Source organism: Mustela nivalis, assembly GCF_964662115.1.
Source record: "Mustela nivalis genome assembly, chromosome: 8".
Taxonomy (NCBI): Eukaryota; Metazoa; Chordata; class Mammalia; order Carnivora; family Mustelidae; genus Mustela; species Mustela nivalis.
In genome coordinates, this window is record NC_139027.1 from 24,571,110 (window position 1) to 24,584,180 (window position 13,071).

Consider the following 13,071-nt stretch of genomic DNA (forward strand, 5'->3'; position numbering starts at 1 on the left):
TGCAATTATTACTAAGTCAACTTAAAGTTTTCCCCAGTGCTAGAAATCTGCTCTCAATATGTTGGAACACTTTAAACTTTCTAGCAGTCTTATCTTTTAGAAGAAATTATTCCTGGAGACTTCTGGCTAACTGCAATTTCAATGGGCAGCCCATTTGGGATCTTCCCTCACATTCATCCCAGATTCTCTTTGCCTCTCTCCATACTAAATCTCCCCTTCCTGGAAACCACTTCTTCCCCTTTCCTAGTCTTATACTTTCATTTTGTTGGAGTAAATTCTTGAATATCTTCTCAAAAAAATAAGGGGAGGGGCGCCTGGGCAGCTCAGTGGGTTAAAGCCTCTGTCTTCGGCTTAGGTCATGATCTCAGGGTCCTGGGATTGAGTCCCACATCAGGCTCTCTGCTCAGCGGGGAGCCTGCTTCCTCCTCTCTCTCTCTGCCTGCCTCTCTGCCTACTTGTGATGTGTCTGTCAAATAAATAAATAAAAATTTAAACAAATAAAAAAAATAAGAGGAGTATACAGAGAGGAACCTTTTTGAGACGTGCCTGCCTGAAATGTCTTTCTTATACTCTCATCCTTAATTAATGATTTGGCCATATATAGGATTCTAGGTTGGAAACATGTTTTCCAGTTTCTCTCAGCATTCTGAAGGCATTTTACTGGCAAATGCAATCAGGGTCTTTCAATTCTTGGAAACAGTTCTGTTTTTCTCCTTCCTAAAAATTGTAAAATCGGGGTGCCTGGGTGATTCAATGGGTTAAAGCCTCTGCCTTCGGCTCAGGTCGTGATCTCAGGGTCCTGGGATCAAGCCCCGCATCGGACTTTCTGCTTGGTAGGGACCCTGCTTCCTCCTCTTTCTCTCTCTGCCTACTTGTGATCTCTGTCTGTCAAATATGTAAATAAAATCTTTAAAAAAAATTGTAAAATCTTCTTTACCCCCAGGTTTCTCCAAGTTTGCAGTGATGAAAAACTTAGCATAGGTCTATTTTCCTTCATTGTGCTGCTTCCTGGAAAGGCTCTTTCAATCTCAGACTGTATGGCCATCAGTTTGGGGGGATTTCCCAAGTCACTTCTTGATAGTTTCCATTCTTTCTCTCTGAAACTTTGATTATTTGGATCTCCCGGATGAGTCCTTGAATTTTGTTGTATCTTCTCTCAGATTTTTCTGTATTTTTTTTCTTTACTTAGGGAGATTTGCTCAAGTTTCTTCCAACCCTTCTGCTTTCAGAGTTTTAATTCACCAGAGTTCATTTTTATTCTCTGACTGTTCCATTTTTATGGCATCCTATTCTTTCTTGAAGGTATAATAACTCATCTCTCTGAGGAGACCAATGGCAGTTTTTATTTGTTTGTTTCGTTTGGGGTTTGGTTTACTTCCCCATGTATAGTCTCTCTTTCCCACAGGTTGCTTTTTGTGTCTTTGGTTATTTCAGTCTTAGTCATCCTAGATGCTTTTAGTATGTCTCAATTAATTCCATTTTTGCTTTCCCTTAGCACTCTATCAACTTGTACTTCTATTTCATTTTGTCTTTTATTATCTGTCTCCCCACCACACTGCGAACTTCCTGAGGGCAGAAACAAAGCCGTATATTCTTCTTTATGTTGCCACTCTAGGCACTCAATAAATGTTTGCTGAATTGAATTTAAAAGCTTCTAAGATCTTTGGGGACAGGCACTGCATCTTTTTCAACCTGATTTTTCCTACAACACCAAAAGGCATGTGTTGCAAATGGTGAGAATGCTAAATGTGTTTCTTTTTTTGAGACGTTTTCACACTAGATCTGAAGTGTGAAGTTTTCTAATTGAGTCAGTTAGCCCCTAGCAAAGAGGAGAAACACAGGCGGTGAGGATTCATGGGAACTTCCGTTTTCCCCGAAATGTGACTTATTTTTATAAGAAGAATCTATGTGTATATAACTAATATGGTTATAAAATAAAGATTCTAAAAATTATAAAAAGTAGTATCACAAAAATAACTGTTAACTTCTAGAATTAACAAAATACATATCTACATTAGACTTATAGGAGGGGCACCTATGCTTATTAAGCATCTGCCTTCTGCTATGGTCATGCTCCCAGGGTCCTGGGATCGAGCCCCACATCGGGCTCCCAGCTCAGCAGGGAGCCTGCTTCCCCCTCTCTCTCTCCCCTGCACATGATTTCTCTCTCACACTCACAAATAAATAAATAAAATCTTTAAAAAACAAAACACACAGAAAAGACTCATAGGAGAATGTTCAGAGTAGCATTATCCATACAGGCTAAACACTGGGAATGACTCAAAAGTTCATTAAGTGGTGAATGGAAAACAAACCATGGTCTATCCATATGATGAAATACTGTCAACAGAAAAGAATGAAGGACTAACGCATACTACAACAGGGGTGAACCTAAAAACATTAATCTGAAGATAAAAAGCCAGACACAAACTATGACGTAGTACACAAGTCTATTTACATGCATCAACTACAAGAGGAAGATCTATAAAGACAAAAAGTAGATGGTAGGTGTCTAGGCCTGGGCGTTGGGAGGATAAGAACAGGAGAGATGTGAGAGATGACTTTGGGGCCATGGAAATGTTTGAAAACTAGATCATGATAATGGTTGCATGACTCTTTAAATTGACTAAAAAACCATTGAACTATATCTGTACTCGAGGAACTACAGAACATTCATGAAAGAAATTGAAGAAGACACAAAAAGATGGAAGACCATTCCATGCTCTTGGATGGGAAGAATAAACATTGTTAAAATGTCTATACTGCCTAGAGCAATCTATACTTTTAATGCTATTCCGATCAAAATTCCACCGGTATTCTTCAAAGAGCTGGAGCAAATAATCCAAAAATTTGTATGGAATCAGAAGAGACCCCGAATCGCTAGGGAAATGTTGAAAAACAAAACTAAAACTGGGGGCATCACGTTACCTGATTTCAAGCTTTACTACAAAACTGTGATCACCAAGACAGTATGGTACTGGCATAAAAACAGACACATATATCAGTGGAACAGAGTAGAGTCCAGATATGGACCCTCAACTCTATGTTCAAATAATCTTCGACAAAACAGGAAAAAATATACGGTGGAAAAAAGACAGTCTCTTCAATAAATGGTGCTGGGAAAACTGGGCAGCTATATGTAGAAGAATGAAACTCTACCATTCTCTGAACTATATACTTTAAATGAGTGAATTTTATAGTATGTAAACTATACTTCAAGGAAACGGTTACTAAAAAAAAAGAAGAAATTCAATTCATTCTTTAAAATTCAAGCATCACAAAAATGTGTTATATAGGAAATGACAGTGAGTGCCCCCCTTGTCCCAACCAATCACTGTTCAGTGTATATTCTTTTGGGATTTTCCATGCATATCATTATATCTATTATATATACATATATATGTATATATGTATATATATATGTGTGTGTGTGTGTGTATATATTATAAAGGCATACATTAATTTTACATACATATACATGCAATGTCACTAAACCATACATCTAGTTTTGTAACTAACTTTGCTTGCTTGGCAAAATATCTGGAAAAAGTAGGAAGGGTTTCCAATCAGGAAGGTAATATGATTATTTCATGCTTTGGAGATGAGCGAAGAGTAGGGAACCCAAGGGTGCAGACCGTGGGGAGGTTACCACCATAGTAACAGGCAGGAACTGAGGAGGCCTATGCCAGGGTGGCTGTGGGGCTTGCCCTTGACCCCCAGTCACCCCCCACCCTACCCCCACCCCCAGGATGCAGGGGTACCTTGCACTTACGCTCTGGGAGAGATCCATGGTGTTCCCTGCATTGCTGTAGTGCTCCACCTTCAAAGCCACCACCTTCCCGTTCTTCATGAAGCCGACCTGATGAGGAGAGGGAGTTCTCACCAGGGCTCTTCCTCTGCTAACCCTCCCACCTAGGCTACCTGAAGGGAAGTGGACAGAACAAGATATCACACCTTGAAAATGAGGTCACCAGAGCTTAACAGGTGAAGCAGAGAGGAACTAACTTCTTTCCAGTGACTTCCATGTTCCTCAACCCTGCAAACATCTTCTCCCCATACCCCTCCCTCCTCCTACCTACTCCTGGCTTCCAGTTGTGTGAGAGGGAGTGAGGAGGCAGAGAAGGGAGGGCCGGGCAGAAAAACTGAGGAAGATACTGGAGACGTCCCTTACAGCAGACACCATGTTACGTCCCCCACAAGCAGGAGTGTGCTTTCACATCCTTGACCTTATGTAGCCATCCATAAGTGAGGAACTGGGATTCAGAAGACCAAGTTTCTTTCTTTGGTTACAAAGAAAGTAACCAAAGAAAATAACTTGGTTCTTTTCTTTGGGCCCACAAGAATTTGGGAATAAGGGAAAGAGGATCCTTTTGGGGGAACTCAATCGTGAAACAAAAATCAGAAGAGGTTAGGAGATGTACAAAGCCAGCTCATGGAGAGAAGGGCTCCCACATGGGATCTGGCAGGGTATACTCGTGTTTAGGGGGACAGGATGGTTATTCACAGGGACCCAGAAAAGGGGTGGTCTCACAGAGGAAGTGGCAGTGACCAATCATACACAGTCTGATGGGGCAGGTGCCCACCCTAACAACTGGGGCCTGTCCAGGCCCTGGGCAGTTTCCTTTCTCATTGTAAATTACTAAGCTCTAAACAGCCATTCTGGTCTTCACCCCAGACAGTGAACGCATGAACATTAGGACATTCTGCAGGACAGATTTACCCTGGGGCTGCTGAAAAGTCATGCCACTCAGCCTGAGTGGACAAAGATCAGATATAGACCAGAGCAAATTTGCAAAAGGCATAAACACCATGCTGGGACATCACTTGGGAGGTGGCCGGCCAGCATCACCCCTCTATGTTACTGTTGGCCAATTTGAATTTTTCTCATGGCTATTTCTTCTTCGAACTTCTACAGGTACTCATGAAAAATGTTCAGAGTACATCCTTGGATTCCTGGATCTTCATCCCCAGCTTTCCCAATGAGAAGCACTGTCTCTCCCATCCCGGAATAGCCCCCAACATCTGGAACCTTGTATTTGGCCAAGAAGGGATGTCTGCCACCAGTTATCAGCATGTCCTCATCGCGATCCAGCATGCAGCGTACAGGGCGGCCAGTCCTGAGGGAGGCATCAGAGGCTTAGAACCCTGGGGTCCTCTGCAACGGCCCATTCCTGTCAGTCCCAGGGATAAAAACAGCACAGGACACTCCTCTTTCCACCAGGACAGGGAGACCTGTGCTGGGCTGCCTCACTGTCTAACTATCTATGCACTGTGCTGGACAAGGCAGGGAATAGAGGATGTAGCGTGGCCCTCAAAGCCAAGCAGGGGAGACAAGACATGAATCCATTACCCTCATCTCAATGCCCAAGAATTCTAAAAACAGAAGGCTGGGAAAATTCAAAGCAAGGGGAATCTACTTCTAAAAGGGGAAGATCTAGAAAGCCTTCCTGGCAGAAGCAGCCTTGTTCTCCTTCCCAGGAGCTGGCAGGGAAGACTCACTTGTATGCAGCCAGGGCCACTGCTGTGGACACCACAGTGCTCCGTGTCTCTTTCCCTCCAAAGCCCCCTCCGATTCTCTTCACTCGGACCAAAATCCGGTTTGCTGGAACCCCCAGCATATTTGCAACAAAGCTCTATGGACCAAAAAACAAAACAAAACAAAAAATTACTTGCACTTGAATGTATCATCTGGACTTCCTTCAAGCCTGAACTAGAGCCTGCCCAACATCCATGAGCCTAATTACTGCGGTGACTGTGGAGACATTCCTTGATTCTGGAAGCCCCCTGTCCCCCACCTACCCAGGCAGCCCTTAAGCTGGCAGTGCTGGGGTCCAGCACTCCAGACCTTCAAATCCCCTTCTGGACCAGCCCAGATCTCCTTTTCCCATGTCCCACACAGCCACACTTGGTCTGCCTGACACTCCCCAGCTTCCTCCCTGGGTCCCGGAGCTAACCCACAGGATGCCTGATGCCTACCTGGGTCTTCATGGTGTTCTGTGTAGATACAAAAAGCTCCATCTCCCCCTGCTCGCCTTTCGGGACAGCGATGGTACACTGAGTCTCCAGGTAGAAGTGCTCTTGGCCACCAATGTACACCTCACCTAGGAGAGCAACAAGACCCCCACAGTGACCCCGACTTCACTTAGGAGAGTACACATGCCCTGGACCCTGGGCAGGAACTAACTGCTCACAGATAACCTCCAGGTTCCCAGCATGGGTGGAAAGTGGCTCAAAACCTTAGCCATCGGGGAGCCGAATCCCCAACCCCAAAAAAGAAACCAGAATGATACCTAATGCAATGGGTATGTTAAACTAGTATTGTAAAATTTTGGAAAAGTTAAAGAAGGAATTAAAAGATGTGAATGCAAAGCCGAAAGTGAGAACATCTTCTGAAACCGAAGGTATCCGGCCAGCTAGAGAGCCAGCTCGCCAGTGATTTAGTGCATGAGGGACAGTGTAGGTGACAATTCCAAAAGGAGTCTGGTCAGCATCCCTCCACCACGTGGGAGCTGTGGGGGGTGGGTGAGGAGGAGAGGAGCCGGAGCACCCTGGCTGTGGATGGGTGAGGACTGACTGCGGGCCCACAGTGGGGAGCCAGGATCTGTGGCTGCTACCTTCCCTGCAGTCTTCCAAATTCGACACACCCCCACCCCCCAGCTCCCTAGAATCACTTAGGTCTAATCTAGCCTCAAGACAGAAGGACAGAGATGAAGATGACAGGCGTCTTTCCCCGCCAACTGTCTATTATTTGGTTACAAATGTCAGGAGGACTCTTCTGGTAAAAATTGACTCCCCTGCTCCAGGACCCAAGGTCCAGCCCTTGAATTTAATTCATACACCAGGGCCAGCCCGTGCCCGGGACCCCATGGTAGGTACCAGCTGTACCTGAAACAACATTGTCTGCTTCCGAAAATCCCTTCGTGAGGTCTCCTTTCCCCATCTTCAGCTCAGACCCATAAAAGGAGTTGTGTTTTATAGCATCCTGAGGACCAGAAAGAAGCTTCAGTGACTGGACTTTCAGAGAAGGCAGGTCCAGGAAGAGAAGCTGCTGGAACTCCCTCTCTCTTCTCACAAAGACATCTCTACAAATGTCTTACACAGATGTAAAGTAAGCTTGCCTGTGACCTGGGGGCTTGCATTCCTCTGTTTTCTCAGAGACTGGGGGACAAACTTGGATCTTGAGGAAAAGTAGGGTCCCTCAGGGAACCAATGGGAGCTAGCACTGAGAAGGAGGAACCTCGTTTGGCCCCTGGTGGACTGAGTCTGAGACCATGATGGGGAAGGTGTTAGAAGATCACACAATCCCAGGACTGGAAATCATTTAAAAATCCTCCCCAGGGTGCCTGGGTGGCTCAGTTGATTAAGCAACTGCCTTTGGCTCAGGTCACAATCCTGAAGTCCCGGGATCAAGTCCCACATCAGGTTCCCTGCTCAGCGGGGAGTGTGCTTGTCCCTCTGAATTCTCACCTCTCATGCTCTCTCTTTCTCATTCTCTTTCTCTCTCTCTCTCAAATAAATAAAATATTTTTAAAAAACTAAAAATAAATAAACAAATAATTAAAAATTAAAAAATAAAAAATAAAAATCCTTCCCAGAGGATCCCAGTGAAATTTCCTCCAGGGACAGGGAGTTCACCCTTTTCCATGCCACCCTTTCTCAGTTACCTCAATTGTGATAATGGCTGGAAGTTCTTCATAGGTGATTTTCACCCCTAGAGCAGCTCTCTGTGCATGTTCTGGGGTGTCGGTGACCACAGCACCAATGATATGCCCAACACAAGTCACCTGGGAACAGAGCCAGACCATTAAAGGATATCACATCTGCCTCACAAAACAAGTTATTTTGGATTGCTCAAAAGGTAAAGCAAGTCTTTGCCCCCACAGTTTCCTTAAGGTACATTTTAGGAATGCCCTGGGGTCTTTTCATGCCTTTGTCAACTGGTATGTTAAACTAGTATTGTAAAATACTAATTATTTAAATATTTAATTATTTTTTGGTTTATGTTTTGGGGGATGTTGGAAGATTATTACCTGTGAAGAATTGAAATCATTAAGTAATGAGAAAATGACAATCCTTATTCTATAAGGATCTAACAAAAAAACAGGTTATGGGTCTATGTGGGATTAAGTGCTTCTTCATAAGTGTTTAGAATCAGTGGAACTGGAATAGGACTTGGAGATCACTAGTATCAGGTGGGCACACTCACTTCATCTCAAAGACCAATCCTGATGATTTACTACTGGCGGTTTGCTGAGAAGTTGCCTGGGATAGAATGTGGCAATTGATTACTCATGTCTGCCATGAGCAGCACAATGGGCGGTATGGCAGCACAAAGTCTCTCTGTTGACTCAGATCCATTCCAACACCCTTGTTCTTCAGGTGAAAAGATGCAGACACAGAAGGCAAGGCACATTCATTGCCACAACACGATTAAATCTTAGCACTGACTTCCAGTTTCATTTTCTTCTGCCACTTCACTCCCTTTTATCTTGTTTTCAGATTTACATCCAGAAGTTTCTCAAAGGCAGCAATCATGTCTTATTCTTCATCTAGATGCCCAGAACCAGTAGTTCCCAAATGCTGGTTCTTTGACTACTGGTTCTTTGATTGGATGACCCATAACCTGGTTTTTTGTTAGATTTATAGAATAAGGATTGTCATTTTCTCATTACTTAATGATTTCATTTCTTCACATGTAATCTTCCAACATCCCCCAAAACATAAACCAAAAATAAAATAAAATATAAAATAAAATAAAATTGTCCAAGACATCACTTTGGAATATGAGGTTTCTGACACTGGAAACCCATACTATATCTAATCATCATTTCTTGAGGACCCAGTTAAGTTGTTGACTTAATTGATTAGTGCTCTGGTGGTTATACCTGGCTGATTCTCACTAGCCATTATACTAGCAGGGGTCTTAGAGGTTCTTGAAGATTGTCAAAGTAATTTGTTCTTCTGTCAAATGGAGTCCTCGTGTCTCATGGTGGTAGCTATGGTTGCTCTTCTTCACTTGTACATTAATACAAGTGAAGTGTATTACTTGTGTATTACAAAGTGAATTTGACCCTCAGCCATAGCTCACTCATCTCCAATTTGCATTTGATCTGTATTGGAATTGTAAAGTGACTGAGAACTATTCTAAAAGTATATTTTTGGGGCACCTGGGTGGCTCAGAGGGTTAAGCCTCTGCCTTCAGCTCAGGTCATGATCTCAGGGTCCTGGGATGGAGCCCCACATTGGGATCTCTGTTGAGCAGGAAGCCTGCTTCCCCCTTCCTCTCTGCATACCTCTCTGCCTACTTGTGATCTCGATCTCTCTCTCTCTATCAAATAAATAAATAAAATCTTTTTTTAAAAAGTATATGGATTTTTGTAGCCACCTTCTTGAATGTTTGGAAAGTGTGTGTGCATATAACTCCATATATCAGTAGATGAATTTTCATAGAAGTGAATTATCAATACACATAGCAATGGTATTGTGATTTCTACTCTGGTTAGCTTGTTTGCCATATTTTTATTTTCTTTAATAAAGGAACTTAACATTATACCCTTAAGAACATAACTGGTAGTTCAAAAACAATCACCAGTCTTGTTTAACTGTCCCTTTGGCAGGGAGCCATCCTACTGTGTGCAATTAGCAACCCTCAGTTAAAAAAACAAGTAAACACTAAGCAAAAGTTTAAAGTGCCCCCAAACAGACTCTGTCTCCTTACTGGTTGTTCTGCACTCTGGTCAGTTGCGTGATGGCCACAGTAGGTGAAAATATGGAGTCTTTTCAAGTTTAGGGATCTGGAGGCATGAGCATAAATTAAAGCTCAAGCATTCATTCCATTAACTTCACGTCTAAAAGAAATCCAAGACCTACCTCATCCTTTGCAAAGACCATTTCATCATTAAAAATTCCTGTTTTATTACTCCCAGGAACATCATCGGCAGAGATAAAGCAGACGAACCCTGGCACCTTCTGAGCTTCTGAAATATCTATGGACCTGCAAGAAGGAGCACAGTGAGGGCTGCAGGCAGGAAACCAGAGCAGAAGACCCACCACCCCACTCTGTCCTCTGACATTCCTCCCTTCTCCACCTCCTTGTCTATTCTAGTCTATCCTAGCCTATATTCTATATCCTATCTTATCCTATCCTATTCCACTCTGCAAAAACTGATTGAATGTCTAACCTGTGAAGGCCACCATGCTGAGTGCTGTGGGGGACAGAAGATGAGCAGGACTGCCCACCCCCATGGACCTTCTACTAGAGAACCAAATCGTAGTGAGTAGTATTGACTTTTAAAAAAAAATTTTAATTAATATATAATGTATTATTTGCTTCAGTGCTACAGGTCTGTGAATCACCAGTCTTACACAATTCACAGCACTCACCATAGCACATACCCTCCCCAGTGTCCTTACCCAGCCAACCTATTCATCCCCCCACCACCAGCAGTGCTTAGTTTGTTTCCTGAGATTAAAAGTTTCTCATGGTTTCTCTCCCTCCCTGGTCCCATCTTGTTTCATTTTTCCTCCCTTCCCCCGACAAACCCCCACCCTGCCTCTCAAATTCCTCGTATCAGTGAGATCATATGATAATTGTCTTCTTCTGATTGACTTATTTCACTCAGCATAATACCCTCTAGTTCCATCCATGTCATTGCAAATGACAAGATTTCATGGGGTTTTTAATGGCTGCATAATATTTCATTGTATATACATACCACATCTTCTTATCCATTCATCTGTTGATGGACATCTAGCCAAACTTTCCATAGTTTGGCTATTGTGGACACTGAGCAGCACTGGCTCTTAAAAGCTCAGGCTCAAACCCACATCACAGCTAATTTCCACACAGACTCAGCACATCGGGGTGCTTGCTGTACCACAAACCGAATGGCCCTGAATATCGTCACATGGCCAGTTTTCTCTCCCCACCTTCATGGAGCTATCCCAGAATGGTGGGACACCCTGACCCCCCAACAGGTATCCCAGGGAGAATGTCTGGAGACTATCACTTATAACAGTCTCAACCATGTACAGCTCACTCTGGCCCAGGCCCCCATGGGGGAAATTGCCCTGAGGCACCTCAGAAAAGTATGGAAACTATTCTGAGAACCAACCAACTTCCAAAGAGGCAATCCACATCAGAACCTCCCAAAAATCATTGTCATTATTCCTAGGTTACATTTGGGGAAACTCAGTGTCAGAGAATTGAGTGGCTTGTCCAAAGTCACCCAGCCAGAGAGCAGCACTGCTGGGGTGAGGGGAGAGATTAGGTTGTGAGAAGCCCAAGCCAGGTCCACTTCCACTGTACCTCCCTGCCTTCCCCATGAAGGCAGCCCAGAAAGTCTGGGCCTCTGCAGTTACTATAGAATCCCCTATCCTCCTACTACAATCACTCACATGTTGCTCGGATAGAGCCAAGTTCTCTGAATGTAGCTACAATGTGGGTCACGGTCAATGCACTCAGTATGCACTCAAGACATGGGCAGAAAATATGAACAGACACTTCTCCCAAGAAGACATACAAATGGGTAGCAGACACATGAAAAATGTTCATCATCACTAGCCATCAGGGAGATTCAAATCAAATCCTCAAGAAATTAAAAATAGAGCTTCTCTATGACCCTGCAATTGCACTCCTGGGTATTTACCCCAAGGATACAGATGTCGTGAAAAGAAGGGCTATCTGTACCCCAATGTTTATAGCAGCAATGGCCACAGTTGCCAAACTATAGAAAGAACCAAGATGCCCTTCAACGGACGAATGGATAAGGAAGATGTGGTCCATATACACTATGGAGTATTATGCCTCCATCAGAAAGGATGAATACCCAACTTTTGTAGCAACATGGAAGGGACTGGAAGAGATTATGCTGAATGAAATAAGTCAAGCAGAGAGAGTCAATTATCATATGGTTTCACTTATTTGTGGAGTATAACAAGTAGCATGGAGGACAAGGGGAGTTAGAGAGGAGAAGGGAGTTGGGGTAAATTGGAAGGGGAGGTGAATCATGAGAGACTATGGACTCTGAAAAACAATCTGAGGGGTTTGAAGTGGCGGGGGGGGTGGGAGGTTGGGGTACCAGGTGGTGGGTATTATAGAGGGCACGGATTGCATGGAGCACTGGGTGTGGTAAAAAAATAATGAATACTGTTTTTCTGAAAATAAATAAATTGGAAAAAAAAACCCATATTGAGATACCACCTTACACCAGTTAGAATGACCAAAACTAACAAGACAGTAAACAACATGTGTTGGAGAATGTGGAGAAAGGGGAACCCTCTTACACTATTGGTGGGAATGCAAGTTGGTGCAGCCACTTTGGAAAACAGTGTGGAGATTCCTTAAGAAATTAAAAATAGAGCTTCCCTATGACTCTGCAATTGCACTACTGGGTATTTACCCCAAAGATGCAGATGCAGTGAAAAGAAGGGCCATCTGTACCCCAATGTTTATAGCCGCAATGGCCACAGTCGCCAAACTGTGGAAAGAGTCAAGATGCCCTTCAGCGGACAAATGGATAAGGAAGATGTGGTCCATATACGCTATGGAGTATTACGCCTCCATCAGAAAGGATGAATACCCAACTTTTGTAGCAACATGGACGGGTCTGGAAGAGATTATGCTGAGTGAAATAAGTCAGGCAGAGAGAGTCAATTATCATATGCTTTTGCTTATTTGTGGAGCCTAAGAAATAACAGGGAGGACATGGGGAGATGGAGAGGAGAAGTGAGTTGGGGGAAATTGGAGGGGGAGATGAACCATGAGAGACTGGACTCTTAGAAACAAACTGAGGGTTTGGAGGGGAGGGGGGTAGGGCGTTGGATGAGCCTGGTGGTGGGTATTAAGGAGGGCACTGTGTGTGATGCATAAACACTGAATTCTGGAACACTGAAAAGAAATAAAAACAAAAAAAGACAAGGACAAAGGCAAACGAATTTACTCTAGAGCAAACAACCGTACCATCCTAAACAAACTTCTTTTTTTTTTTTTGCCAGAGAGCTGGAGGGGTTTACATATCTGTTAGCTTTTATCTGTGTCCGTGTTACCTTTTCCCTGAGCCTGTCTCCAGG

General features: G+C 43.6%; 1 protein-coding gene across 2 annotated transcripts in view; it reads right to left on the reverse strand.

Moving 5' to 3' along the window:
- Window positions 1-13,071, reverse strand: part of XDH (xanthine dehydrogenase) — a 61,840-nt gene that overhangs the window by 14,647 nt on the left and 34,122 nt on the right. For both annotated transcript variants that reach the window (XM_082745269.1, XM_082745270.1), the window contains exons 18-24: window positions 9,871-9,994; window positions 7,665-7,784; window positions 6,886-6,982; window positions 5,977-6,101; window positions 5,500-5,633; window positions 5,030-5,117; window positions 3,773-3,859 (exon numbers count right to left, since the gene is read on the reverse strand). In XM_082745269.1, the coding sequence (XP_082601395.1) occupies window positions 3,773-3,859; window positions 5,030-5,117; window positions 5,500-5,633; window positions 5,977-6,101; window positions 6,886-6,982; window positions 7,665-7,784; window positions 9,871-9,994 (775 nt within the window). The remainder of the gene's footprint in view (window positions 1-3,772; window positions 3,860-5,029; window positions 5,118-5,499; window positions 5,634-5,976; window positions 6,102-6,885; window positions 6,983-7,664; window positions 7,785-9,870; window positions 9,995-13,071) is intronic.